At 39.1% G+C, this 26,452-nt stretch overlaps 1 protein-coding gene across 1 annotated transcript in view; it reads right to left on the minus strand.

Moving 5' to 3' along the window:
- Positions 1-2,530: 2,530 nt before the first annotated feature.
- Positions 2,531-26,452, minus strand: part of CTH (cystathionine gamma-lyase) — a 27,714-nt gene continuing 3,792 nt past the window's right edge. Inside the window, exons 2-12 of the mRNA XM_015823336.1 lie at positions 26,189-26,270; positions 25,691-25,786; positions 22,290-22,399; positions 17,496-17,627; positions 15,413-15,470; positions 13,847-13,924; positions 12,671-12,823; positions 12,027-12,148; positions 9,177-9,229; positions 5,848-5,986; positions 2,531-3,550 (exon numbers count right to left, since the gene is read on the minus strand). Coding sequence (XP_015678822.1) covers positions 3,524-3,550; positions 5,848-5,986; positions 9,177-9,229; positions 12,027-12,148; positions 12,671-12,823; positions 13,847-13,924; positions 15,413-15,470; positions 17,496-17,627; positions 22,290-22,399; positions 25,691-25,786; positions 26,189-26,270 — 1,050 coding nt within the window. The 3' untranslated portion in view covers positions 2,531-3,523. The remainder of the gene's footprint in view (positions 3,551-5,847; positions 5,987-9,176; positions 9,230-12,026; positions 12,149-12,670; positions 12,824-13,846; positions 13,925-15,412; positions 15,471-17,495; positions 17,628-22,289; positions 22,400-25,690; positions 25,787-26,188; positions 26,271-26,452) is intronic.

The following is a 26,452-nucleotide window of genomic DNA, read 5'->3' on the forward strand; positions in this document are numbered from 1 at the left end:
CTTTCTGTCTTTCTCTTGAAAGATTGACATGAAATGTATCAATTTCATGCTCCTTATCAATCTGGAGAAAAGGCAAGCAGAGTGAAGGCCATCAGGATCTCTATGGCAGGGGTCTTCAAACTTGGCCCTTTTCTGACTTGTGGACTTCAACTCCCAGAATTCCTCAGCCAGTGTGCCTGGCTGAGGAATTCTGGGAATTGAAGTCCACAAGTCATAAAAGGACCAAGTTTGAAGACCCCTGCTCTATGCAGGTGTTGTTCCCTAAAGGCAGGCAGTGCAACAGATTGACTCAATAGGACAGCTGATCAATAAAAACTAAAGGGAGTGGTGGTACTTTCAAGTGAACATGTTGCTGAATAACATTGAACTGTCATTTTTCCTAGAACAAGAGAGGTAACAAAGAAAGTAGAATGAGATTCTGCAACTAGAAAATCGATAGGACAGCTCTCTCTAACTATATGTTTATAGAACATAAAACAATACATGAATCTAGGATAATAATATAGAGGGCAGAGAACATCAAAAAAAAAAATGGAGTAGACTACAACAATTTAAGAGACCAGTATAATTTTACAAGTTTATTTGATGTTGCCATTATTTTACTGTACAAGAAACTTAGAATGTGTTAGGATATTGAATTTAGTAGTTGGAACAGTAAAGTGTACAATAAGCCAGAACATCTGCTATTTTCTTCCTTTGTCCATCCACCCCAGGGCAGCCTGTTCTAGAAAAGAGAGAATATTGGGAAGAAGAAAGAGATAATTCTATAGCCTTGTTTCTCTATCTAATGTTGAAGGTGAAAATCCTAGCTTCTTCAGAAATTGGAATAAATCAAATCCAGAGTAATATACATGGCTTTTGTTTTTGTGACACTCAAGTCAATCAACATCCTTCAAGTACGTTATTTTATATAGAAACATTCAAATACACACACTCCTAAAATGTAAGTGATAATAATGTATATGTTCAACCAGCTCAATTAAGGACCTTGCAGCTGCTTGGTTTTGTTTTATTTTGTGTTGATAAATTAGTGTGTGGTATAAAAACTCAAACCGGCTACACTATTTAACAAGATGAATTGCTAAATGAGCTAATTCATTAGCCAGATAAAGCAATGCTGTGCAAACACAGCATTTCATTAGTCCACTAGTACAGGGCTTTTCAACCAGTGGTACGGGTACCATCTGTGGTACATTGGCACCTGGCAGGTGGTACGCAAGCATCCTAGAAAAGTGGTAGGAGGGGGAGGGGGAGGGGAATGAGCTGAACCGGTGGCAACACCGCACAAGCCTGAGCGAGAGATGGCTGGAGCTGCAGGGCTGTCAGGGCTCAGCGGAAGTGCCAGGATCAGCACCAGGCTCCAGCTGGAGCTCGGCGCTCATCCTGGCGCTTCTGCTGAGCCCTGAAGAAGCGCCGATCAGCTGGAAAGCAGCACTGATCCTGGCGCTTCTGCTGAGGCCAGAAGAAGCGCCGATCAGCTGGAATGTTGCAGCATCTCCAGGGTCTTGCGATTTACATTCAGATGCTTGGCAACTGATTCATACTTATGACGGTCCCAGTGTCCCAGGGTCATGTGAAGTGACCAAAACCTGCTGCAACCACCCAGCAGACGGGGGGCAATAAAAACCAAACACCCCCCCCCACCCCACTCCCAATCCTCAACAGAAATGCTCACAATGAAAACCTCGGACAGGAGGAAGAGCGCCACCAGGTGGGCAAGCAGGCATCTTGCTCGGCTGTGGCTTGGGGGGCACTTTTTTCAGTGCCATTTTTTTTTTGTCATCAAGTTTTTGACACCTTGCTAGGCGACTGGTACTGGTACTCGGATGTTGCCGTATCCTAAAAGTGGTACAATGGGTGAAAAGGTTGAAAAGCCCTGCACGAATAGTTTGGATATGGCGACACCATTTGTTCATCGTTCTTGTGATCCCACAGCTAAAAGGAAAAAATGGCAAACTCTTGTTAATTTCATTCCAGCTCACCAGTATCCTAAATATGCCTGTTACAAGAGAATACTGTCAGTTAACAGATTCAGGCCACCAGTAAACTGCTTTAAAAAATGCTCAGCATTTCATGGGGAGGGGCAGTTTAACCATGGGAAGGGCATTTCTGAAGAGGGGCAGCCTAGGATAAAATTGATATGAGGGGATTGATTTTGGGGGGTGGGTCTGATATAAGCCCTACCCCCAAAATAAGCCCTAATTTGTCGGCAAGGCACACATCTAAAAATCAAGCTAGGGTGGGGGTAGGGGTATGTATCTGCCCCACGCGCCCCGCCAGGCCTTGCAGCCAGGCCTTTCCTCGCTGGTCCACTTCTGCGGCGGCCTCTGCAGCCAGGCCTGCATTTCTCAGTCACAGGCCTTTCCGGAAGGCCTGTGTAGCTGAGAACTGAGCTATAGATTCAATCCATAGCTCGGTTCTGCAAGACCTCTGCAGCCGAGGACCAAGCTACGGATTCTGAATAATAAGAATCTTGCAGAGATTGTTGACAAGACAGAGTGCAATTTAATAAACACAAGGAGATCAGAAATTATCCCAATTATTGATTTAATTCCATATTTTAATATCTAACTTCCCAATACCTTATCACAAGATTTGTTGAAGGATTGAGTATAAGAGAACTAAGACAACAAAGCCAAGCACATAGAAAAATATTTTGCAACTATACACTTTAGATTTCTACATCTTTTTTCTAAACATCTCTCAAGTAAATTGGACCTAAAATCAATATATTAGTAGTATTGCTTATGGAAACAGTACTTAATATCAAATAATTAACTTACCAAGAATTTCAGACCTTCAAGACAAGAAATATAATCAAACATATAATTAAATATGCTAAATCAAAAAGAGACATCAAATCAAATTCAATACTTTAAAAAAAAAGTAACACATATGATATCATGTAATTAATTTTGCTTCATTTTTCAGTATTGCACAGTAAAGACAAAAATACAGACCTGGTCATTAAGCATTTTATCAGACTCACATTTTCAGAACGTAAGTTTGCTTCCATTCATTTCTGTACTAGTCTGTAACCATTATGAGCAAATAGCGAACGGGGAATCTGATGCGCTGACATAGCACTAATTTGAAAGCTGTTGCATAATATTTATGCACTTTCTAATCTTTAAAGGTCTTCATGTGCATTCTTAAGCTGTAGCCCTGATTTGCAGCTTAGCTTAGCCCCAAGTTACATCAGCATAGCTGAGTAAAGATAGATATTATCAAACAATTACAAACACATAACCCTGAATGTGAATCATGGTAATCTGAGAGCTACTACAGTAGTAAAAGTAGATATTTTGATTCTTAAAATTAAAAGAAGCAAATGACTAAGAAACAGTCCATTTGAAAGTCTTTGCAGATTCAGTGAGCTGAGGATATCCATAATGTACCCATAATGTTTTCTCCATTTTCCATAAATCAAATCCAATGGAAATTCATGAAGGACTGAGCAGCGAGTTGATCTTCCTTCCGTTACTTTGCAAATTAATCAATTGCAATTTTAAGTTTAAGACTCCTAGTTACGGATTCTATAATCAGGAATCTGTAGAAAGAGAAACAAGTGAAATTGTTATCAGTTCAGGGTTTTTTTTCAATTGTCAAAAGGGACATTTGGAACACAGAAAAAATTGCAGAACATTTAGGCTTTCAGAGGCAAGTTGCCACATTAAAAGAACTATAATGAATGGAATGGAATAATGGAATAATGAAGCGGACAATCTTTAAAAACAATTATCATAAACATTAAAGTAATTCTGGCTGGTTTGCAAGCTGTTGTTCTTAGTATTTGTTCATGTTTTGTATTGTGTATGCACAGTTCACACAGCAAAGCTATCTATGCATTATGTAATAATGAGAGGAGGGGTTGTTTGTTTTTCAGCTTGCTTGCTGAAGACCCTGACACAGATTAGGGCTGAGAGGATGTTACTGGCCAAAGGTCATCCAGCTAGGTCCATGAGAAGTGTAACCTGAGTCTCCCATATTTGTATTCAACACTTTAATCATTATATGCACAATGCAGACTATCACTGCTTATCAAGTAAAAAGAATGTTTATTTTAAAAATGTTTATTCCAACTTTAGGTTTTCAGCATGATGTCCCCATGATGTCATCCTATTCTTTGGGCTTCTTGATCCTTTAAGTCAGAGTTCCCCAACCTTTTGGGGTTGGCAGTCCAGAGTGGGGGGGAGAGAGGAAAGAAGGGATGGTTTTGTGGGGGGGTGAACAAATGCACGTGCTCATGCACACGCACAACCATTGCTCACGTGAGTGGGGCTTTTAGCGCTTGTGCATGTGGGGCCGCAAGCACCTGTGATGCTTGTGGTGACGCTCGTGCGTGGGGCTGTAAACGTCCACGATGCTTGTGGCTATGCTCACACGAGTGGGGCCACAAACGCCTGTGACACTCCTAGTGACGCTTGCATGAGTTGGGCTGCAAATGCCCACAACGCTCCTGGCGATGCTCACACAAGTGGGACTGCAAATCTCTGTGATGTTCCTGGCGATGCTCACGCGAGTGGGGCTGCAAACACCCATGACACTCCTGGTGATGCTCACGTGAGTGGGGCAATGAATGCCCACAACACTTCTGGTGACACTCATGCAAGTAGGGCTGTGTGCGCGCACACGCACACATGTGCACTGGCCAGCCACTCACACCATCCAGTGGCCCATAGGCAGACGCAACCCACAGGTTGGGAACCCCTGTTTTAAGTAACAAAAATGTTCTTCCTGCACTACACTACTTCCTACACTACTCCTCTAGATGATTACAGTACTTCAGGTTATCCTCAACTTATGACCATAAATGGGACCAGAATTCTGATGCTAAGCAAGGCAGTTGTTAAATGAGATGTGTCCAATTTTACCATCTTTTTTGCTAGCGTTGTTAAGTGAATCACTGCAGTTATTAAGTGAATCGTGCAGTTGTTAAATGAATCTGACTTCCCCTGTTGACTTTGCTTGTCCAAAGCCAGTTGGAAAAGTCACAAATAGTGATCCCAGGACCCCAGGACACTGGAACTGGCATTAAATATATGCCAGTTAACAAGCACCTAAAATTTGATTACACGACCGTGGCGATGCTGTGAGGATTATAAATGCAAGGACCAGTGGTGTCACTTTTTTCAGTTACGTTGTGACTTTGAACAGTTACTAAATGAATGGTTGTAATTTGAGGACTACCTGCATTTCTTGCTCTCCTTCTCAGCACATATCCTATTCCGTGATAATTGGACAGTTATCTTTTCTATAGGCAAATAGCTGGAAAAAGGATTTGCTACTCTGCACTGTCTTTGGCTCATATAAAAGCAGAATTGATTTGTTGCTTTAGAATTTCATCATTATAGTTTTCACAAGGTGAATTTTGCATAATGGTGAAACAACTTATAATGTTGCCAGCATGATAACAGCCATGGTGGATTAAATAAAAAAATTATTAAATTCGGAATTTTGTTCTGCAAAGAAGATGCCTTTGGGAATCCCACAAGCAATTACATTTTCCTAGCCATTTGGCATTGCCATTAATAACTGAAAATATAGATATAATGGCCAGTAGCAGAAAAATTAAAATTAAAAATTAAATTAAACAGTACCCAAATAAACAGGAAAGATTAATAAGTAAAAGTGATTAGGAAGAAAGTGAAATTAAGTGTTTACATGCAAATTAAAGCACCTGTACATTTTGATGAAATAAATGTGCTATTTTTTTTCCAAGTTATTTGGCCAAAGGAATATCAGAATTATAAAAAATACTATTTTTCCTGAAAATATAGAAGAATTATAAGGAGTTAATAAAAGACTTTGTGCATTATATGGTAAATACAGTATGAAGTGACTTACTGCTGCTTTCAGAGCTTGGTCCAAATCTTCTAGTAAATCTTCTGAGTCTTCCAACCCAATAGATATGCGAATTAAAGTATCTGATATTCCAAGGACCTCTCGGTCTTCCTTTGGAACTGAGGCATGAGTCATGATTGCTCTTGAAAAGAATAAATAGTCTGTGAGTGCAGAATTATAAATAAGGGAAACATATCAGCTAACACCAGAAAATACAGCAAAATGTACAAAAGTGTATACAAAAAGTGAAATACCGGCTTCTATTATCAATCCATTTGCAAAAGTCACCTTTGGCAAGATTGGCAGTCTAATTAGTTAGCTAGACAGAAGGCAGACAGACAGTATTTTTTTCTGAATTCAGAAAAAAAAGAGAATTCTGATCATATCTATGGGCTGGCATTGTGGAACATCCTTCAGATTTATTGTGATGCAACCTCCACAATTCTAGCTATTCCCTATACACCTAGAAGGCAGCAAATTGGGATAGGAAAATGCCAAATTACATTGTCTGAAAGAAACACTTTAGGCAATTGAAAACAGAAGAGCTATTCTTCCAATAGTAAACCATTTTTACATAACCGCTATCAGGAGAGTCTTAACCCTAGAGCAAGCTGCATTTGAAATCAAAGGTATGTGTGCATAGGCTAAACTTGGGGATTTAAATAGGTTTTTAACCTTGGGGATACTAACAGAAATAATGATCTATGGAAGGAGGAAGAAGAAATCCCAGTTTAAAATGTTCTCTGCAAGGGTTTTGGAAGTGATTTGCCATTGTCTCCTTTCTAGGGCTGAGAAAAAGAGACTGTACTAACATCATCAAGCTGGCTTTGAGCCTAGGGCAGGACTAGAACTTGGTTTCCATATGCAGAGCTTATTAAAATTATATAAAAGTATATATGAACCTGGTGCAAGCAGCCCAGGTTCAAATCTCAGAAGGGTATGGCTGGCTGGCTGATGAGAGCTAATTAGCTCGAAATAGCTATATCAGTCTCCCTTCAACTCTTTGTTAGCAATCCAAAATTTTAGCAAATAAATGATGTCGCAGTAGTGACTGCTACCTGTGGATAGCCCTAGACTGGGCTGATACAGGCAAAAGATTTCTTCCCATATTTGGGCCAACAGGGTTCATAAAAAAACAAAAACACTCAAGACATATCTCCTCCCCTGTCTTTTCCCTCCCTGATACAGCTGACAAAGTAAGAAAGAGCCTGTGGCCTAGGGGTCAACACAGCTGCCTAAGTGCAAGCAGCCCAGGTTCGAATCTCAGAAGGGTATGGCTGGCTGATAAGAGCTAATTACCTCGAAATCGCTATACCTTTAACTCTTTGTTAGCAATCCAAAAATTTAATGTATAATATATATATGATTATATAAAAGCATATGTAATCAATTACTGAGTATTATAGACTGAAAAAGTGCTCCCTCATAATAGTCTGCAAACTGCATCAATCTACCTCCTCCACTGTCGTTGCAGCATGCTATGGTCATGTCATCATATTTTGTGAACTTCCCAGCAGGTTTCCGACAAGCAATATGTCAAGTTTCCGACTAATGCAACCAAGTAAAACAAAACTCCGAGGCTTGAAGTCTCCTCAAAATACATGTTTATTGGATACATATTATTGGCACTGTCAAAAGTGAAACCAACTCTAAAGTTTTCCCCAGAGATTCAAAGTAACTAAAAGTAATAACTCCCTCCCCTCTGCTGTGCTCTAGATCTGAGGTCCCCAACGTTTTGGGCACCAGAGACCGGTGCCATGGAGAAAGGTTTTTCCGCGGACCAGAAGGGGTGTGCTTTTGAATGCTGTCCGCATCCCGAGGATGGAGTTTTGCTTATTTGTGCGGCCCACTTGCTGGCATGCTGTGGAGCGGTGCCAGTCCACAGACCGGGGTTGGGGACCCCTGCTCTAGATCATGCTATCCAATTAAAGTAGTTAGTGGGTTTCTCCACTCCTCCTTCCCACATCTGCAGGAATGACCTTGGTTCCCATGAGATCATTCGGTGTTTTGTCTGCACTGTTTTCTCCTAGATTCCCCCCTCCCAGTTTGTGGCAACTCAGAACAACAAAGATGGCTTCAGCCTCGCTTGGTTCAGAAGTTGATATAAGATCAATTAGGGAAGCCAGATAACATGCCTTGCTTAACCACTACGATGATTTGCTTAACAACCATGGTAAAAATGTACATAAAATTGGGTCTGGTCATGTGATGACTCACTTTATGACTTAAATAGAACTTGAATCTCAATAGTCATCATAAGGCAAGGACTATCCGTAATCAACATTATGGCTAATGCCGGATATGGCCCAGGGATCATAAAATGCCTACGTCTTGTTGTAAAATATATAGAAACATAGGACTTATTTACCTCCATTAATATTGGGGGGGGGGCAAAGTTAGATTTTGGTTTCCTCTTCTGTCTGATCATCCCTGTAACCTAACTTTTACAAGGCTTTGCCATTTGTACTTCTCTGGTTTTCTTCAGATCGGTGTTTTTCAAAATTGGCAATGCTAGTTATGGAATTGCAGGAGCTGAGTTCCTTATATCTTAAAGTCACTAGAGTTCAGAAACACTAATTTAGATATTTGAACAATGGAAGTGTGTATCACAGAAAAGATGAGACTTATGGAAGAGTAACATCCTGCAGCTGCCAAAAAGACCAACATAGTGCTAGGCTGTATTAACAGAGGGATAGAATCAAGATCACGTGAAGTATTAATACCACTTTACAATGCCTTGGTAAGGCCCCACTTGGAATACTGCATCCAGTTTTGGTCACCAAAATGTAAAAAAGATGTTGAGACTCTAGAAAGAGTACAGAGAAGAGCAACAAAGATGATTAGGGGACTGGAGGCTAAAGCATATAAGGAACGGCTGCTGGAATTGGGTATGTCTAGTTTAATGAAGAGAAGGATGACTGGGGACATGACAGCAGTGTTCCAGTATCTCAGTGGCTGCCACAAAGAAGAGGGAGTGAAGCTATTTTCCAAGGCACCTGAAGGCAGGACAAGAAGCAATGGATGGAAACTAATCAAGGAGAGAAGCAACCTAGAACTAAGGAGAAACTTCCTGACAGTTAGAACAATTAACCAGTGGAACAACCTGCCTCCANTTATTATTATTATTATTATTATTATTATTATTATTATTATTATTATCCATAAAAGTAAACAAGAAAGAAGATACTGTTTTCAAGTAAACTTTGCAAAGGTGATATAAGCAAACTCATATTGTTTAGTTGGAGCACACACAGTGACTATTAAAGTATCAAATATTTTGATAAACATCAGTGAAATACTTTTATTAAGGGATGCCAGAAAAATTTACTTACGGATGCTCAGCTAGACTTTCATATCCTCCCAGACTTTCAGCGAGGGTAAAAAGCTAGAACAAGGAATATAAAAATTATACTGTATTTCAAATACTATTAATTCAAATGTTTATTTTAAGACATGTAATGTACTCTTATGCAAACTTAATTGTGTGTTACCCTAGTAAAAGCAAATGGACAGAGCAAACAACAGAAATTGTTTTTGCAAAATAAGTAACTGAGATGCAAGAAATGCAACACACTTAATCAAAACAAAAGGCACAAATTTCCTTTCATTCCAGGCCATCTTCTCTTGAAAACCCAAATTTGATATCAGTAACAGATATTAAATTGCCTTTTAACTTCAGAGGATAAATTCTGGGAATCTGAAACTAAATAAAATGAAACCTAAGAAATTTAAGAGAGAGCGTACTTTTATCCCAGTCAACCATAAAAATGGCTTTTATTTTTTTATCAGTTTTTGAAAACTGCCCATCTCGCAGGGGGACTCTGGGCAGGGTACAAATAAAATATTAAATACATTAAAAACTTTACATAACTTTTTTTTAAAGAGGCAAGCCATATTCAAAATTAATTAAAATCCCATAAGAATCTAACACAACTTAGGGCAAGTCCATCAAATGCAAAGGATGTTCTTTCATTGCCTGCAGATTGGAATGGCCTCATCTGATACAAGAATAATGCTTTGTTTGCAAATGCTGTTTGCAAACTGTTTGCAAATATTACCTCGCAGGCAAAAGTGTAGAAACAATGATAGCACAAAAACACTCTCTGATATTCTGGCCATTTCTTCTCCTTATTTTTTTAAGGGTCAGAAGTCTCTCAGACATTACGTTCCTAGCTAGTACTGTTATTTTCAAGAGTATAGAGTGATCTCAGGTATTTTCAGGGATCTTCTTCTATGAAATTCCCTTTCACTATAAACTTGTCAATGCCTGCACAGAAGAACAGTAAGATCCTGCTATTTAACAGAGTTTCAGTGGCCAGCAAGGCTGGTATGGCCTTCAGACAGAAGGCTGGGTTGTTTGTATTACCTCAGGCATGAAAACAAAGAGGGGCCTGCTCTCTACTTTCTAAGTTAGGTAACTGTCTCAGATTGGTGTGAGAAACTAAGATTCAATAGTTAGTTGGCTTTTATTCATACACTGGCAATAAAAACACTTTGATCTGGGACTAAGAATTGAGCAGAAGCAGGTCTTGGTCTTTAAGACTGGTATTTTGGCTCCAGGAGTTAAACCAGGGGTGGACAACTGTGGCAACTTTACAACTTGTCGACTTCAACTCCCAGAATTCCTGAGCCAGCATGGTTGACTCAGGAATTCTAGGAGCTGGAAATCCACAGGTCATAAAGGGTCCATTGTTGCCCACTCCTGAGTTAAACTAATAGTACAGTACAAGGTGGGTAAGACTGAAAAGGATCAATCTTTGAAGGGGGAGGTTTAAAGGTCAAAACAGTTCCATCAAGCCTTGTAGTGAGTGATCATTAGGCTCTCAATTTAGTAAAACATTAGCCTTGCAGAAAATCAGTTATTTTTGTTGACAAATTTCAGTGGTCAACTGAATTAACTTAGTCAACTAGGAGTGCTCTGCGGATCGCTATTTCATTTTAGTAATTTTAACTGTCCTCATGTTTATAATTGTTGTTATATCTCTATTTTTATTGTATGCCATCCAGAATCATTCTGGATAATGAGATCAGTGGCATATACATTGTGTGTGTGTGTGTGTGTGTGTGTGTGTACATGAATGAAAGACTGGAAATTACATGTGGATCATACACACTGTCCACCCAGTGACTAAAGCAGTTATTCCCAACCTTGTCAACTTCTAGGTGTGTGGAGTCTGTTCTCAGAATATTCAGCCAAGTCATAGTAATTGGGAAATTCTGGGAATTGAAGTCCACAAACCTGGAAGTCAGAAAGACTGGGAAACATTGTACTACCGATAAAATGGTGCTTTAATCTCAAAATCCCAATTATTAACATATTCCTACAGCTCCAATCCCAATTAGAATACACGTCTTCCATGCTCTTGATTCTTGGGATGCTTTTGCAGTATTCTCAAATATTGTCACCAAACAGAACATTTAATTAAATGTACATTAATCTGGATGCAGTTACTACAAAATCACATTTGGCTACAACCAGTGGCTATAAACCAAGATAAATACTGCACAGCTAGTAGATATCCAAGAGATTTGACTGCACCGCTATATTTAAAAGTCAATGTTTTTCCAATGATAGATGTTGACAAATCAATGAATTGACTTCTGAAGTCAAATGTATAATTTATTTATTTGAATTTTGCCTTTATTTCTTTTCTTTTTATAAATAACCTAAGGCAGTGAATGTACTGTGTCCGATACATCTTCCTCAACCTATTATCACATAACAACAAACTTGCAAGGTGGGTTCGGCTAAGAGAGTGTGACTGGCCAAAAGTCACCTAGCTGGCTTTCATGGCTAAGGTGGGACTTGAATTCAGTCTTCCACTTTCTAGCTTGGTGCCTTCAGATTTCAAAAGCAGAACAACACTGTTACATCAGCCAAAGCTGTTTTGCTTTCCAAGTTCCATTTATAATTGTGGAGGAAGATGGCAGAGAGGCTGCTAGAGGGCAATTACATGGCTCACATTGCTTGACTCCCATTCATATGGATACACTCATTCCATTCCCTTTCATTAGTGCCACTTCCTATAACTACATGGGCTAGTTACATTTTGGGAGCTCCTACAAATGCTCAAAATCCATAATGACTTCAGCAGGGACCACAGTACAGTACACGACTCCTGACAAAGTCACAAGACAGCAGTGTGGCTCTTTTAGAAGCACTCTACAATGATAAGCTTTACCTTTAGGTTTTTAAGGAATTGAGAAGCATTTTCAAGGTTTCCTTTGATGTAAAAGGAAATCATTCCTGGGCAGCCTGTGCACTGACGTTGCATCAGATCGTATTGTGGGTGTGACTGTAATCCTGCAATGAATCATACATTACACAAACAACCCAGCCTGTGTTATTACTTTAGCTCAAACAAACACATTCAGTAGCTGACCTATGCAGATGTTTCCCGATGAGGCTTTTCTTGTTTAATTGCCTGATCTTATCAACAGCAGTGTATGAGGGCATCTACAAGATGATGACATCACCTATCTCCAATCCCGCCATCTTTCTCCAATATTCCTTCCTCCTTTTCCCCTTCAGAGGAAATCTATTGAAAAGGGGGCATTGCTTCATAATGACTTTTGCTTAGTAACACTAGGAGCCCTTCAGGAATATGTATAATTTAAAACTGGAACCAGTGATTTATGGAATCAAGAAGATATGCAGCAGGAAGTGATATGACTATGAAGTGTATGTGGAAGAAACCAACTTAAGGAGGCTTACAGATGATTGTAAAAGATTGGAGTTTTAGTTAGGCAGCTCATCAGGTCTTGCCCGGTATGGAATATAAAAATCTTTCTAGGAAGACTTCCAGGTTATCTGAGGGCAACATACCAGGGAAGATCACTTTTTCAACCCTTGGATCTGACTCAAGGTATTGGGCCACAGTCAATGCGTTGTGAAAATGCTGTTTCATGCGGATTGGCAGAGTCTTTAAACCTCGGTTGCAAAGGTAGCAATCAAAAGGAGATGGAATTGCTCCAATGGCTATAAGAGAAAAAAAAAAGATATTCTCTTTTTGGCATATTGCATTTTGTATCATTTTTTTTTTCAAACAAATATGCCAGTTGTTAGAACTAAAGTATTCCCTAGGTTAAAATAACAACACAAAATAATAAATGAGTTTGATCCACTCAACATTCCATTGGTGTTCCATTTTTTATTTATTTATTTGTATCCCACCTTCATTATTTTTACAAATAACTCGAACATATCCAACACATCTTCCTCCTATTTTCTCCACAACAATAACCCTGTAAGGTGGGCTGAAGGAGAATGATTGACTCAGCTGGCTTTTATGTCTAAGGCAGAATTAGAACTCACGGTCTCCTGGTTCTAGTCTGGTGCCTTAGCCACTGGACCAAACTCGCTTTTGGGCCACAATATGACTAGCTGCCCAAAGTAGCCCCATGGTGAGATAAGTGGCAAATACATTTAACAAATCATTATTACTATTATTAGTATTAGTATTATTAGTTTGCCCAAAGCAGATGAAATCTGTGGACTTGTGTTCTACTGAAGGATGGGGTGGACTCTAACAGTAGACTCCTAGGAGATAGAAATTAATTTTGATTAAGAAAATATAGAAATGGAAGATTAACTCTCACACGCTTTGCATTCCTATCCCAGATTATTTTTTTTAAGAGAATGTTCTGTAACCACTTTGAAATTGACAGGAAATCCCAGGTACATGTCTGCAAAGTCACATCTATTTTGACTGAAGGAATAGTACTTATTTTGTAGATAAACTTTAGGTTTAGATTTTCCTTACAATTGTTTTATCTTTTCCAACGTGGCATCAAAGTGTCCCAAACTACAAAGTGTTAAAAAAAATACAAAAAAATACAAAACACCAATTAATACAGTGTCTTTTCTGTACTGAGGGTGGGTAGATTAAACAGGTAATGAATCCATTTTGCTAAATATTTTTTAAAACATTAAAGGGATGTCAAGCAGAGTTACTTTACAAAATCAGCAAGCCACACTTTCGAGTTTGCTCTTCATACTCACAATATTGCAAGAATCTGAGTTTCTCATGAAGTTCATCATTATTTAGTGAAACCAATCCCATTACAACATCACTGTGTCCTGAAAATATAAGAGGCAAGTGATCAGATCTATTTACAGGCTGAGCATGTTCAAATATCACAAGTAGGTTGACAATGAGGCAGTGAATATGCTTGCACCTGACAACTGGTTTCTTCCACATGTAGACTAATGAGCATCTGTGGTAAATTGGAATAACAACCAAACAATGGGCTGTGGTTTTATTTGTCTGGAAAACAACAGTGAGCAAAGTCATCATTTGATTTTAGATTGCTTATGACCTTGTTCTAACAAGTGGGAAAAGCAACAGTCTAGAGCAGTGGTGGAGAATCTATGGCACGGGTGCCAGAGGCGGCACTGGCACCCGTGCCACCTCTGGCACCCGTGCCATAGAGCCCTCTCTGTGGGCACACGCACCGTCGCCCCAGTCCTAGGCCTTCAGCTGGGTTTTATAAAACCTTTTCGCTTTAGGCCTCTGCCGCCGTGTGCAAAAAAAAAAAAAAGGTTCAATCAATCAATCAATTTCAACTTCTCGTGGGAAAAAAAAGGATCTTGCAAAGTTGGAATTGATTGATTGAATTTTTTAGTCCCAGTCTGCGTTACCACCGCAGCCACGCCCACCCAAAGGGCCACACCCACCCAATGGGCCACACCCACCCAATGGGCCATGCCCACCCGGCACCTGACGATGCATAAATGGGTTTTGGGTTGCAGTTTGGGCACTCGGTCTCTAAAAGGTTCGCCATCACTGGTCTAGAGCCCACTTCACATTAGCTTAGGATATGACATCACAGAGGAAAGAACCAGGAAGTTGTGTTATTTCTTGTAATGTTTCCTTAACAATAAGCCTGGTAAATGTGATGTGGAAACTGGTCCATTCACTTACAGGTACCATTGCCAGTATCATTCTGTTACTCTAATGAAATTTCAAGCCATAATACTAGATTTCTGCTTCTAGTATTTATCTTTTTAAAGCCAATTAGCTGAGAGCTAAAACTTACACTTGGTTGCAATGATTTTGCAATGGTATGGAATGGCATGATTTTCTAAGGTAAGGTAAGAGAAGTTTTTTTAAAACAATGTTGGATGTAGGAGACACAAATGATGTTCAAAGACAGCCCAGATTACCAGAACAGCAGAAGAAAGATTCCCTGTCAGTCCTGGATCAATTAGAAACAATATGGTTTTCAAGCACTTCTCCAGTTCTCAGGGCAAATATTAAAAATGCAAATACATGCCAATAAGATACATATTCAGATATAACCCCACTTTGAGCTATTTTAGATATATTTAAACATATTTAAAGAAAAATAATGTAAGCCAAAAGCACTGACTACAAATACTACGTTAGGAAATGCATCGTGTGTTTATGAATTACATTATAAAGGATATAATTTCACTTTCATTTTCAAGATGAATACAATAAAGATCTAACATGTATTTAAAAGATTTGAACATATAAAAAGCATTATTATTATTATTGCTTACTACAAAATAAAATCAACATAACCTGCAAGAGTAACTACTTACCATTCATGTACTTAGTTGCTGAATACATACAAATGTCTGCTCCTAAAGACAAAGGACGCTACAACAGAACAAAATAAGAGATGTATTTCATTTTCTGTTGAGAAAATCAACAGCAATTGCCAGTGAATACTGAGGCATGCTGCAAACAATTTTCAAGCAATTCCTGCTATGCAGAGATTAGGCTATTGAGAAAAGGGCCAATTATCACTGACATTTCATTGATGTGAATGTGAAAAGGTTTAAAGGGAAATGAAGTTTGAGTATCAACTATGAAAGAATAAACAGTAAGAGAAAGGAAGGGAAAATACAGCTCTCAGTTTGAGTTCAGTTTGTCTCTTTTCCTATTTGGTGTATCAGTAGTGTATCAATATGCAGGCCTGGGCTGAAGAAAATCAAAGCGCTATCAACCAAGTGTTTGATTTGACCCCCTAGGCTGTGGTTCCCTTGAATCACCGAGGTGATTACCTAACCTTGGGGCTCCTGCTAAGTTATGCTAACATTCAATATGTTCTACTCTTTGCTTAAATAAGCTGCTTGGCTTTATTGTATTCTACATTTAGACAGAAGTCAGGGAACCTGCCAAGGTGGTTCAGTTTCTTGCTTAATGTTACATAATATCTAGATTTAAAGATATTGCATGGACTGGGGTCAGAAACCTGGTGGGAGATGATAGATAGATAGGTAGTAGGTAGGTAGGTAGGTAGGTAGGTAGGTAGGTAGGTAGGTAGGTAGGTAGATAGATAGATAGATAGATAGATAGATAGATAGATAGATAGATAGATAGATAGATAGATAGATAGATAGATAGATAGATAGATAGATTCATTCTAAAGTAGTAAGACATTATTAGCCAACCTCTTGTTTCAATGCTAATCAGATTGGCCTCTGGCCTAAGTACAATGGAAACTCTTCTAGACACAGAGAATATCGTTTTCAGAAAGCATGACTGCATTTGTTCACATGATTGGAATGTTATGTCAGAGCATCGATGTTCTATTTTGCTGGTTTAATCCTACGCACACCGCCTAGAGCTGCAGTTGTGAGATGGAAGTCTATATAAATTGATATAACAAATAAATATATTTCATCCTCTTCTGCATTCTGCAGCTCTTTTGTCTTAGTGGAATTATTTCCCTCTATTACATTAGCTACTGTGTTAGGAATGATTAGCTGTTGAATGGTTGGATGATAGATTCACAACATTGTCACATTCTATGGAATTAAAATTGTTCCACTTGCCACCTCATTTTCTAAAGGCTGTCTCAATGTAGCCCTGTTATTACCAGTCCTGACAACACTTCCTGTTTTCCAATAAAATATTAAATTAGAACATTTACACTTTCATCTTTCAATCCTAAATTTCTTGGTCCTCAGTGCAACCACTGTATCTTAATTCAGAAATAAAATCCACCACTGTATGACTAGTGGAATTGACTCAATAAAGTGTATTTAGAGTTACAGCTTCATTGTATAAAAGAGAGTCAAGTATTAATGGGATTCCTGATGTTTCTATTGAAAGAGAGTCAAATATCTCCCCCCCCCAAAAAAAAACACTTTTCATACGAGCCCTTTGTGATATGTTCTACCATGTGAGATGAAACGTGTGATCATAGTTGGTAGTGACATGCCATGGCTTCCCCAAAACTATTGTTTGAGGCACAATCCTTTTGATGCCAATCAGAGTCATTTTCACATTCAAATATGTTTAAAATGACTCTTGGGGCTATTAGAACATTATCCTCACTTATTATGGGTTTACATTCCATAGTTGTTTGCATTGCTGCATCTGGTGATAGCATTCTAATTGTGTAATTATTATGATGGTTTTATTGTACATTATGTGGACTGTTTATAACAGCTAAGGTTTTAGATGCCTATTAATCAATACATTTTGAGTATCCAATTTCACACCCTACTTCTGCCATTTTGCAATGTTTACTAGGCCGTTGTATTATCATTATTTTTCCCTTTGTAAAAATGAGAATCATAGAGTCATAAAAGTAAAATAATGAAAAGCATTTAATAGATGAGATGTGCTATACTAATAAAAGCAGCTGAAGCAAACCAATGAAAATTGACTTACCTGGAAATATGCAGACATAAAAGTATTGTCTACGACTAAAATAACTCCTTTGTGTTTACGAACAATGTTTGCACATCCTTGAATGTCAACAACTTTCAGCATTGGATTTGTTGGAGTTTCAATCCATACTAGCTGTTAGTTTGGGAAGAAAAGGATATTAAATATATATTATTGGAAAGTATCCACTTTAAAGGATAGTGTTGTTTTTTCATTAATACTTTTGAAAGACATTAAATGCTACAAGATAATGTTGAGAACATTCTTTTTTTCACACACAAGACCCCTTATTTTGTTACTACTTCCCTAAGCTGTTTAGGAAAGTGAAAGAAATTGATTATTTAATATTGGTCAGCCCAAATGATTCCATGGAAATATATTTAGAAACTTTTAAATATTTCAACTCTGTCTATAGTTATCCTGAAACAGAGTTGAATTGTGTAGGAAGCACTTTAAAAAAGCAGTTTGCGAGGAAACGGCCCCCAATCCCTTTCAAATCAAAGAACTCTGAAATCTTTGTTTGCCAACTGATCAGATAAGGACTTTCTGTCTTTCTCTCCATTCCTCTCTCTTAATTTCTTCCTTTTTTTTATAGGTTCGCTATAGGCATAAGTGCAGGTGTGCAGAATATATTCTAATAAAGTAATTAGAAAAAATAGTTCTTGTTATATGGGGTCTCCACAGGTGCATGCTCTAATATTGCATATAAGATTCTATGTATTTTGTAACACCATCCAATTTTATGTTTTAAATCCTTCAACTAGTTACCCCCAATTATTTGTACATCCCACGATGATATCATCCATGTGTCAGTTCTACTGCATTACTAGCCAACAGGCAGCAACCCTCAATTCTGCATGGGAGAAGCCACTGAATCAAGACTAAAGTAGATTAAATAACAGAGAGCCTCTGGATTTGTAAACAAAATTGTTAAGGCAGGGCAAGGAGGAGGAAATTATCCTCCTGTTATTTCACCCGAAAAGTTTTACAGCAAATGTGCTACTTATAGGCACTAGGATTTGCCTTATCAAACTATACCACAATTCAGTCAAAACTACCTAACAAAAAGTGTATCTTGTTTTATACAGTGCAATCTGCAGAGTTAGCTTGTACTTCCCACTGAAATAAATGTTTGCAAAACCCTGTAAGTTCAAAGCTCTTAGAAAAAAGACACAGGAGTCTCACTGGGCAAAGAGTCCTGAAAAAACAAACAAACTGCATCATTTCTTATGCACAACAATCACATCTGGAAAAAGCTAATACTGGGAGAAGACCTGGATTACAACTAGACCAGTGATGGCGAACCTTTTAGAGATCGAGTGCCCAAAAACTGGCCCCGCCCCCACTCCATCCCCTGCCCCGCCCCCGCCCCCACTCCATCCCCTGCCCTGCCCCTGCCCCACCCCGCCTGCCCGCAGGGCCACTCATCGCCTCCAGGGCCCGCCGCAGATCGCCCAGCAGCGCCATGGCAGCCACGCCCTCTGCCCACGCCCCGCAGCATCAACTGGGCGCAATGGGACGTGAGGGCAGAGTCTTGTCTATGCTGCCTGGATGCCATGTCCTTGGCTGCACTGCTCCGTGTGGGCCACGCTCGGGGGTGACTCTTCTCCAGGAGGGCTGCTGGTGAGGAGGGAGTCACAGGGGGAGGCAAGGCTGGGGCAACGGCATGTGCCCCAGCCATAGGTTTGCCATAGGTTTGCCACCAATGAACTAGACAGATCCAGATTCTCACTTGTTACTATCATGACCAGTCACTACATTTATCTCACAGACCCATTGTGAGATAAAACGTAGAAGCAAGGGGAATCTATAGGGAACATGGCAGCCTCAACAATACAGGATACTGAATTCTCCAAACCTATTAAAAAGGAATGAAAAATACTTTTCATCAGCTCAACTGGAATGCTTAAGCTACTAAAAAATCTTACCTTGGCCTCTCACAGAGCTCTGAAAGAGCTTTAGGAAGCCTCCATCATTAATTAAGGCTGATATTACATTTTCACTTGTTTTATGGTTTCTTATGAAAGTCCTAAAAATGATTATGAAAACCCAGACAGATTCTATCCATTTTTAAAATTGACCCATGTTTTATTGCTCCAGTTGTGTTATGACATATTTGGATGTTGGGAAACATGCAATTTTCTCATAGTCTTCTAGCATGACATATTAATGTTCTCCAGCTAATACTGTACCTACCAACATTGGCAAAGACATCAGTTGATAAATTTACTTTACTCTCTTTCTTGTACAAAACAAGATGATTTTAGCACAGCACACTCTGTTAAAGTAGTCCTTGACTTACGACCACAATTGAGCCCAAAATTTCTTTTGCTAAGTGAGACATTTGTTAAGTGATTTTGTCCCATTTCTTGCCACAGTTGTTAAGTGAATCGCTGCAGTTGTTAAATTAGTAGCATAGTTATTAAGTGAACTTGGTTTTCCCATTGACTTTGCTTGTCAAAAGGCTGCAAAAGGTGATCGTATGACCCCAGGACACTGCAACCATCATAAATATGAACCAGTTGCCAAGCATCCAAATTTTATCACATGACCATGGAGATGTTATAATGCCGTAAGTGTGAAAAATGGTCATAAGTCAATTTTTTTCAGTTGTAACTTCATTAGTCGCTAAACAACTACCTGTATAAATCTGTTATATAATAATAATAATAATAATAATAATAATAATAATAATAATAATAATAATAATAATAATAATAATAATAATAATAATAATAATAATAATAATAATAATAATTAGTAGTAGTAGTAGTAGTAGTAGTAGTAGTAGTAGTAGTAGTAGTAGTAGTAGTAGTAGTAGTAGTTGGACAGTCATCTAGTCCAACCCCCTGCTCAGGCAGGAAACCCTATACCATTTCAGACAAATGGCTGTCCAGTCACTTCTTAAAAACTTCCAGTGTTGGAGCATTCACCGCTTCTGGAGGCAGGTTGCTCCACTGATTAATTGTTCTAACTGTCAGGAAATTTCTCCTTAGTTCTAGGTTGTTTCTCTCTTTGGTTAGTTTCCATCCGTTGCTTCTGGTCCTGCCTTCAGGTGCTTTGGAGAATAGCTTGACTCCCTTTTCTTTGTGGCAACTCCTGAGATACTGGAACACTACTATCATGTCACCCCCTCGTCCTTCTCTTCATTAAACTAGACCAGGGGTAGGCAACCCAAAACACTCAAAGAGCCACTTGGACCTGTTTCCCACCGAAAACAAAACACTGGGAGCCGCAAAACCCTTTTGATATCTAAAATGAAGATAACACTGCATATATCCTTTTTTACCTTATTATAGGTGTGTGTGTGTGTGTGTATATATATATATATATATATATATATATATATATATATATATATATATATATATATATATATATATATATATATATATATCATAAAGGTAGAAAAGGATATATGCAGTGTTATTTTCATTTTAGATGTCAAAAGGGTCTCTCTCTGTGTCTCTCCCTCTCTCTCTCCCTCTCTTTCTGCCCTTGGTCTGCCAGTCCTCTTCTCCCAGTCTCTTTCTCTCTCTTTCCTCTCTCTCTCTCTCCCTCCCTCTCTCTCCCTCTCTCTCTCTTTCCTCTCCCTCTCTCTTTTTCCTTTCCCTCTCTCTTTCCTCTCCCCCTCTCTTTCTCTCTCCCTCTCTCTCTCCTCTCCCTCTCTCTCTTTCCTCTCTCTCTTTCTCTCCCTCTCTCTCTTTCTGCCCTTGGTCTGCCAGTCCTCTTCCCCCCCTCTCTTTCTTTCTCTCTCTCTCTTTCCTCTCTCTCTCTCTCTCCCTCTCTCTCTTTCCTCTCTCTCTTTCTCTTCCCCCCCCCCTCTCTTTCTCTCCCTGTCTCTCTCTCTTTCTCCTCTCCCTCTCTCCAATCTTCTGCTCAACTGGCAAGCTGGCTTCAAGCTGTTCTCCAACAAGCTCAGGGGTAGGCAACCTCGGCTCTTTTATGACTCATGGACTTCAACTCCCAGAATTCCTGAGTCAGCATAGCTGAGCTAGCTAGCTCTCTCCTGCCCTTCCTGCTTCCTGAAGAGATGCAGCCAAGGCAGGAGCCCCGCCCAGTAAGCTTGTTGGCTGATTGAACAGGGTGAGGCTACTCTCTTTTACACACACAAACACCCACACCCACAGAGAGACAGAGAGAGAGAGAGAGAGAGAGAGAGAGAGAGAGAGAGAGAGAGAAGGGAAGCGCAAGTGCCTGTCTCTGTCTCTCTCTGCAAATGGCAGAGGAGGTTGGGAGCCACAGGGGAAGGCTCAAAGAGCCACATGCGGCTCCGGAGCCGCAGGTTGCCGACCTGTGAACTAGACATACCCAATTTCAGCAACTGTTCCTTATATGATTTAGCCTCCAGTCCCCTAATCATCTTTGTTGCTCTTCTCTGTACTCTTTCTAGAGTCTCAACATCTTACATCTTATCACCTTAATCTCTTTCAACATTTTTGCTCTGATCAGTTGTAACCAAACATAAACCCTATTCATGCATGATACAAAATATTTGAAGTTGATCCTGAGAGTTGGAAGAATAACATCTGTTCCACACCCATGAGCTGTAGCCATTTCTACAGGTACATACAACTCTGTAGGAAATGGTCCCTCCTGAACATTCTGTCCCTAAATAAATTCACCCAGTCCAAGTAGATGGCTGGAGGCAGACTGAATCCTATGCATAAGGTCAGAGTTATGTGATATAAATGACTTTCGTGTTTAGCAAAAAAGGCAATAAAACTCAACGTTGTATATATACTGCAGGAAATTCTAATCTGCCATATAGTCATGCTGGGAATGTTATTTTATTACCTTGGTCTCTGGTGTAATTGCAGCCTCAAGGCATTCCAGTTTGGTGCAGTCAACAAAAACAGCCTTTAGACCCATATCTGTTGCGATTCTTCGAAAATATCTATTTGTGCCTACAGTGGAAAGAGACTTATCTTTATTAATGTCATTAGGAGAATGTGCCACTAAACTCTATATATTATTTCAGTCTTTTGGAAAGAATGACGTCTCTAGTATCGTCAGCACTTCATATAGTACTGATATTAAACACTGTTGATGATCTTATCTGCAATGGGCTGCCCAACTGAAAAATAATTATGTTAATATCTTATTAACATATTTCTACTCTGCCTTTTAAACAAGTTTCAAGAGCTACCCTGTTGCTCAGTGCAGGAACTCTGCTGATTGCAGCACAGAGGAAACCTTGTTCTAGAGAGAAAAATACTCAGTAGAATATCAACTGTGGCTTCCATATAAAGGATCCTGGACTCAACCACAGCCATCTCCATATAACAAGAATTCAGGAGAAGATGCTAGGAAAGCTTATTTTACATCCTGCAGGGTGGATGCCATTTGGTAAAGCCAATACCAGACTAGATTCTGAAATCTCTCCTGAAAAAGGGTTATGTGTTTCTTCTGTAATTGCCATGTCTCTTAACATCCAAAATTGTCAATATTGTGCAATATGCAGAACAGAGATGGCAATTTCCATAGGCTGAAGGAATGAACCAAGCTTTGTTTTCCACATATAAAGGGCTGCACTCTAAAAATGCCCCTTTTCAAGTATTTTAAGAGATGAGCACCTGGAAGCCTTAAGACACTCAAAACACAAAAGGGAGTCAAAATATTTGGCCACAGTCCTAAAAGAGAGCTTTTGGGGTCCTAAAGTGTGTGTGTGTGTGTTTGTGTGTGTGTGTGTGTGTGTGTGTGTGTGTGTGTGTGTGTATGTATGTATGTATAAAACTACTTGGACTACTGAAACTTTTGTAAACAACTTTACAGTTGCTGGGAATCTTTCATCAACTTGACTGTGTTCCAATACAGAATGTCAAATGCTCTAGTCTGCATACCATGGTGTCATCAAGCATTCCCAGAAAAAATATTTTCAAAGCTACAAGCCTATTTACAAGCTTTCTGGGAAAAAGATCCCAATGCACTCTAGAAAGCATACAGTATATGAGTTGACCCACATCTGTTTACCCTCACAATAAGGTTAACTGAGAAAACTAGGAAAAGTGAGGGAAGCATCAAAGAACACAATGATACTTACTTATATTGTAAATAAACCATTAAAGAAACTTTGGTCATTTTTAATAGTATATTAAGAAGGAGGTGAACTTTTCCTGATGGATTCTCCCTTTTAAAAAAAAAATCCCAATCCCCTTCATTACACACAATGTGTGTTGAAAATGCCTTATTACATTGAGCTCCAGAAGGAATTAAAGGGAGGGGGAACACAATTCTGATATGGATTCATATACATATACATTTTTGGGCATTTTGAAAAAGAGATTATTAGTATCTTCACTTGATCCTAAAAAAAAAAAGGAAGCAAAGTTGGCATTGATCCAACATTACTTGCTTTTGAGGAAACATGTTTTCCTTCTCCTATTGCTATGTGAGACGTTCTGTCGCAGGGCATACATTACATGGCTAACCCTGTGAAGTAAGGGGATACCCTGTTTTGTTTATGACTAAAGTCATCTTGGCTGCTGTCCTAGAAATTCTATGCATAAGTAGCAGAAAGGTCAGCTGTTCAGAGCTCCCCATTAAAAAGTAGTGGTCTGCATCTTCAGTCAATTCAAATGTAGGTCTGCAATACCTGCCTATTAAGTACAAGATATTTATCTTCCAAGAGCAAATATAAAGCTTCAGAGTAAAACTTTATTTCTGCCATTCTATGTCCGAATTTGCACCTTATCTCATTTAATGCATTGCCTTCCCTATGTTAAAAAAATGCATAGAAAATTGTTCTAATTTCTAGATGGAAAAATTGCAGACAAATTGAGTTGGATCATTCATAAAACATAGCGCAAATAATGGTGTGGATTGCTAGGAATGTTCCAGTCTTTAAACATGTAATGGGACATAGAAGAGCAACCTTCAGGAAGAGCAGTCAGCAGCCAAAGCGATCAGCATTTGTAACATTCAGAACCCAATGACTAATATTAAATGGAGACCTTAGGATGGGGTCTCTCTCATCTGCCCGGCTACTGGGTCTGTCCCTCCCCCCAGCTCTGGAGTAAATCGCTGCTCCGTATCTCTTCCCTTCTTTTGTCACCTGACCCGAAACCCTTCCATTTTACTTGTTTTATCCTGGACCCACCTCAAAAGCTCTACCTCCTCAAAGCCCCACATGCTCCTGAAGAGTTTGGGGGACCCTAATTCCAGTCTTAAGAGTAGATTCTATTTCTCACACCTAGGTTAGTTGGAAGAAGAGTTTCAGAACATCGTTATTTGGTTCAATAGCATGTAAATATATTGCCATAAATGCTTTCAGTAATTTTTCCCCCCAAATTTACCCGTAACAAAAGCAAAATTTTCAAAATGTTCAGAAGCAGCAATGCCAAACGATACTCGTTATTACATATACTCTGGTTTCGTGGACTTTTCCCTTCCTTTATTCAGAAACAGTGTGGGGTGGGGTTGGTTTTTTTTTCTGTAATTCAACCAAACCAGCAAAGAATGGTTTCTACCCTGTCATCCAAACCAACTCCTCTCTTAGTTGGGAGACAAGAACAAACCATAGCTTTCCAGTCCAGAGAAAGATTACGGTAGGTTAGAAAGTAAATCAAACACATGACTTCTTACTGTAAATTCCCAAACATTTAAAATTTAAGTCAGGTAAGGTTATACTGTAGCTTATAAGGCATATAAGCAATATAAAGAAAGATAAATAGTGTCATTCATTAATTTGGCAAATCTAAGGACAAATTGCAAGACCATCTATTGATACCTGCAACTGACTGGGCAAATCCTTCTGTCTAAAACAGCATTCCCTAACCTTTCCGGGTTGACGGCCTGCTGCGGGAGGGGGGGGGAGAATGGTTTTGTGCGAGGGACAGACATGTATGTGTGCGCAAACACACAGCTTCATTTGTGTGAGCTGCAGGCGTGTGCGCCCACCTCTCTCCAAGTGGGGTTGCGTGAGTCAGCCACTCGCGTGAGTGGGGCTACGTGTGCGCGCACATTCGCCCACCATAGTGGTTTGGGGACTCCTGGTCTAAAATATATTGCATCTGAAGTAATAAAAACATATCCACTAATGATATTTGAACTACTGTGGCTGTTCACAATCAAGTTGTTCTTCATAACGCAATCACCATTATGTCACCATTAAGTAAATTTGTTTCAATCACTTTGGTGCGCCAACAGAAGAGTTTACATCCAAAAATGTTTAAAATACATGCTGCTTTACTTCTTACCACCATAGACATCGTCTGTACAAATAACAGTGTCTCCTGCCTTCAGTAAGTGTGCAATATTCACAGTTGCTGCTAATCCAGAAGCATATGCTAAACCTGAAGTAAAAAGAGAAGCAAATGAAATTTGATTAATTAATAAAATATTTTATCAATATATTTAAACCTTACAGCAAATAGGTACTATCACCTGTGACTCTGAACGCTTGTTTGTTGGATAGGAATTAGAAGCTTTGCCCCATAAATTGACTCCAGAGATTTAAGTACAACCTATCATTTTAGCCATTATATTAAGTCTGAAGACATGGATTAAGACAGATATCAATACCTCAGAACAAGATTTCTACTTGGTTTAACAAAACAGATAAAATGAAATGATGCCCCTGCACAATGTCAGATGCAATTATATCTAGGTTTCAAACGTATGTTGCTTTCCTAGGAAGCTAGTCTTCATACAAGAATATAATCATTGCTACTCATATTAAAATATTGATAGCTCACAGTATTTGGCACCATCTAGTGCTGCCACAGCCTTTTCCAAGCAGTCACGGGTGGGATTTCCACAGCGGCTATATTCAAAGCCCTAGGAAAAAGAGGACACAGAATGTCAAACTTCTTTACCAGATATTGGTGCAATTTGCGTGAAGTTTATAAAGGTTTACTGCATTTTCCATGCACCGATTTACTTAAGAACTCGAATCATGTTATGTGAATTAAGTTTTGAGAACTAATTCCAACGGAAGAAGAAATCCTGTATAAAATTTG

This window comes from Protobothrops mucrosquamatus, unplaced genomic scaffold (assembly GCF_001527695.2).
Source record: "Protobothrops mucrosquamatus isolate PMUCROS unplaced genomic scaffold, P.Mucros_1.0 scaffold1837, whole genome shotgun sequence".
Taxonomy (NCBI): Eukaryota; Metazoa; Chordata; class Lepidosauria; order Squamata; family Viperidae; genus Protobothrops; species Protobothrops mucrosquamatus.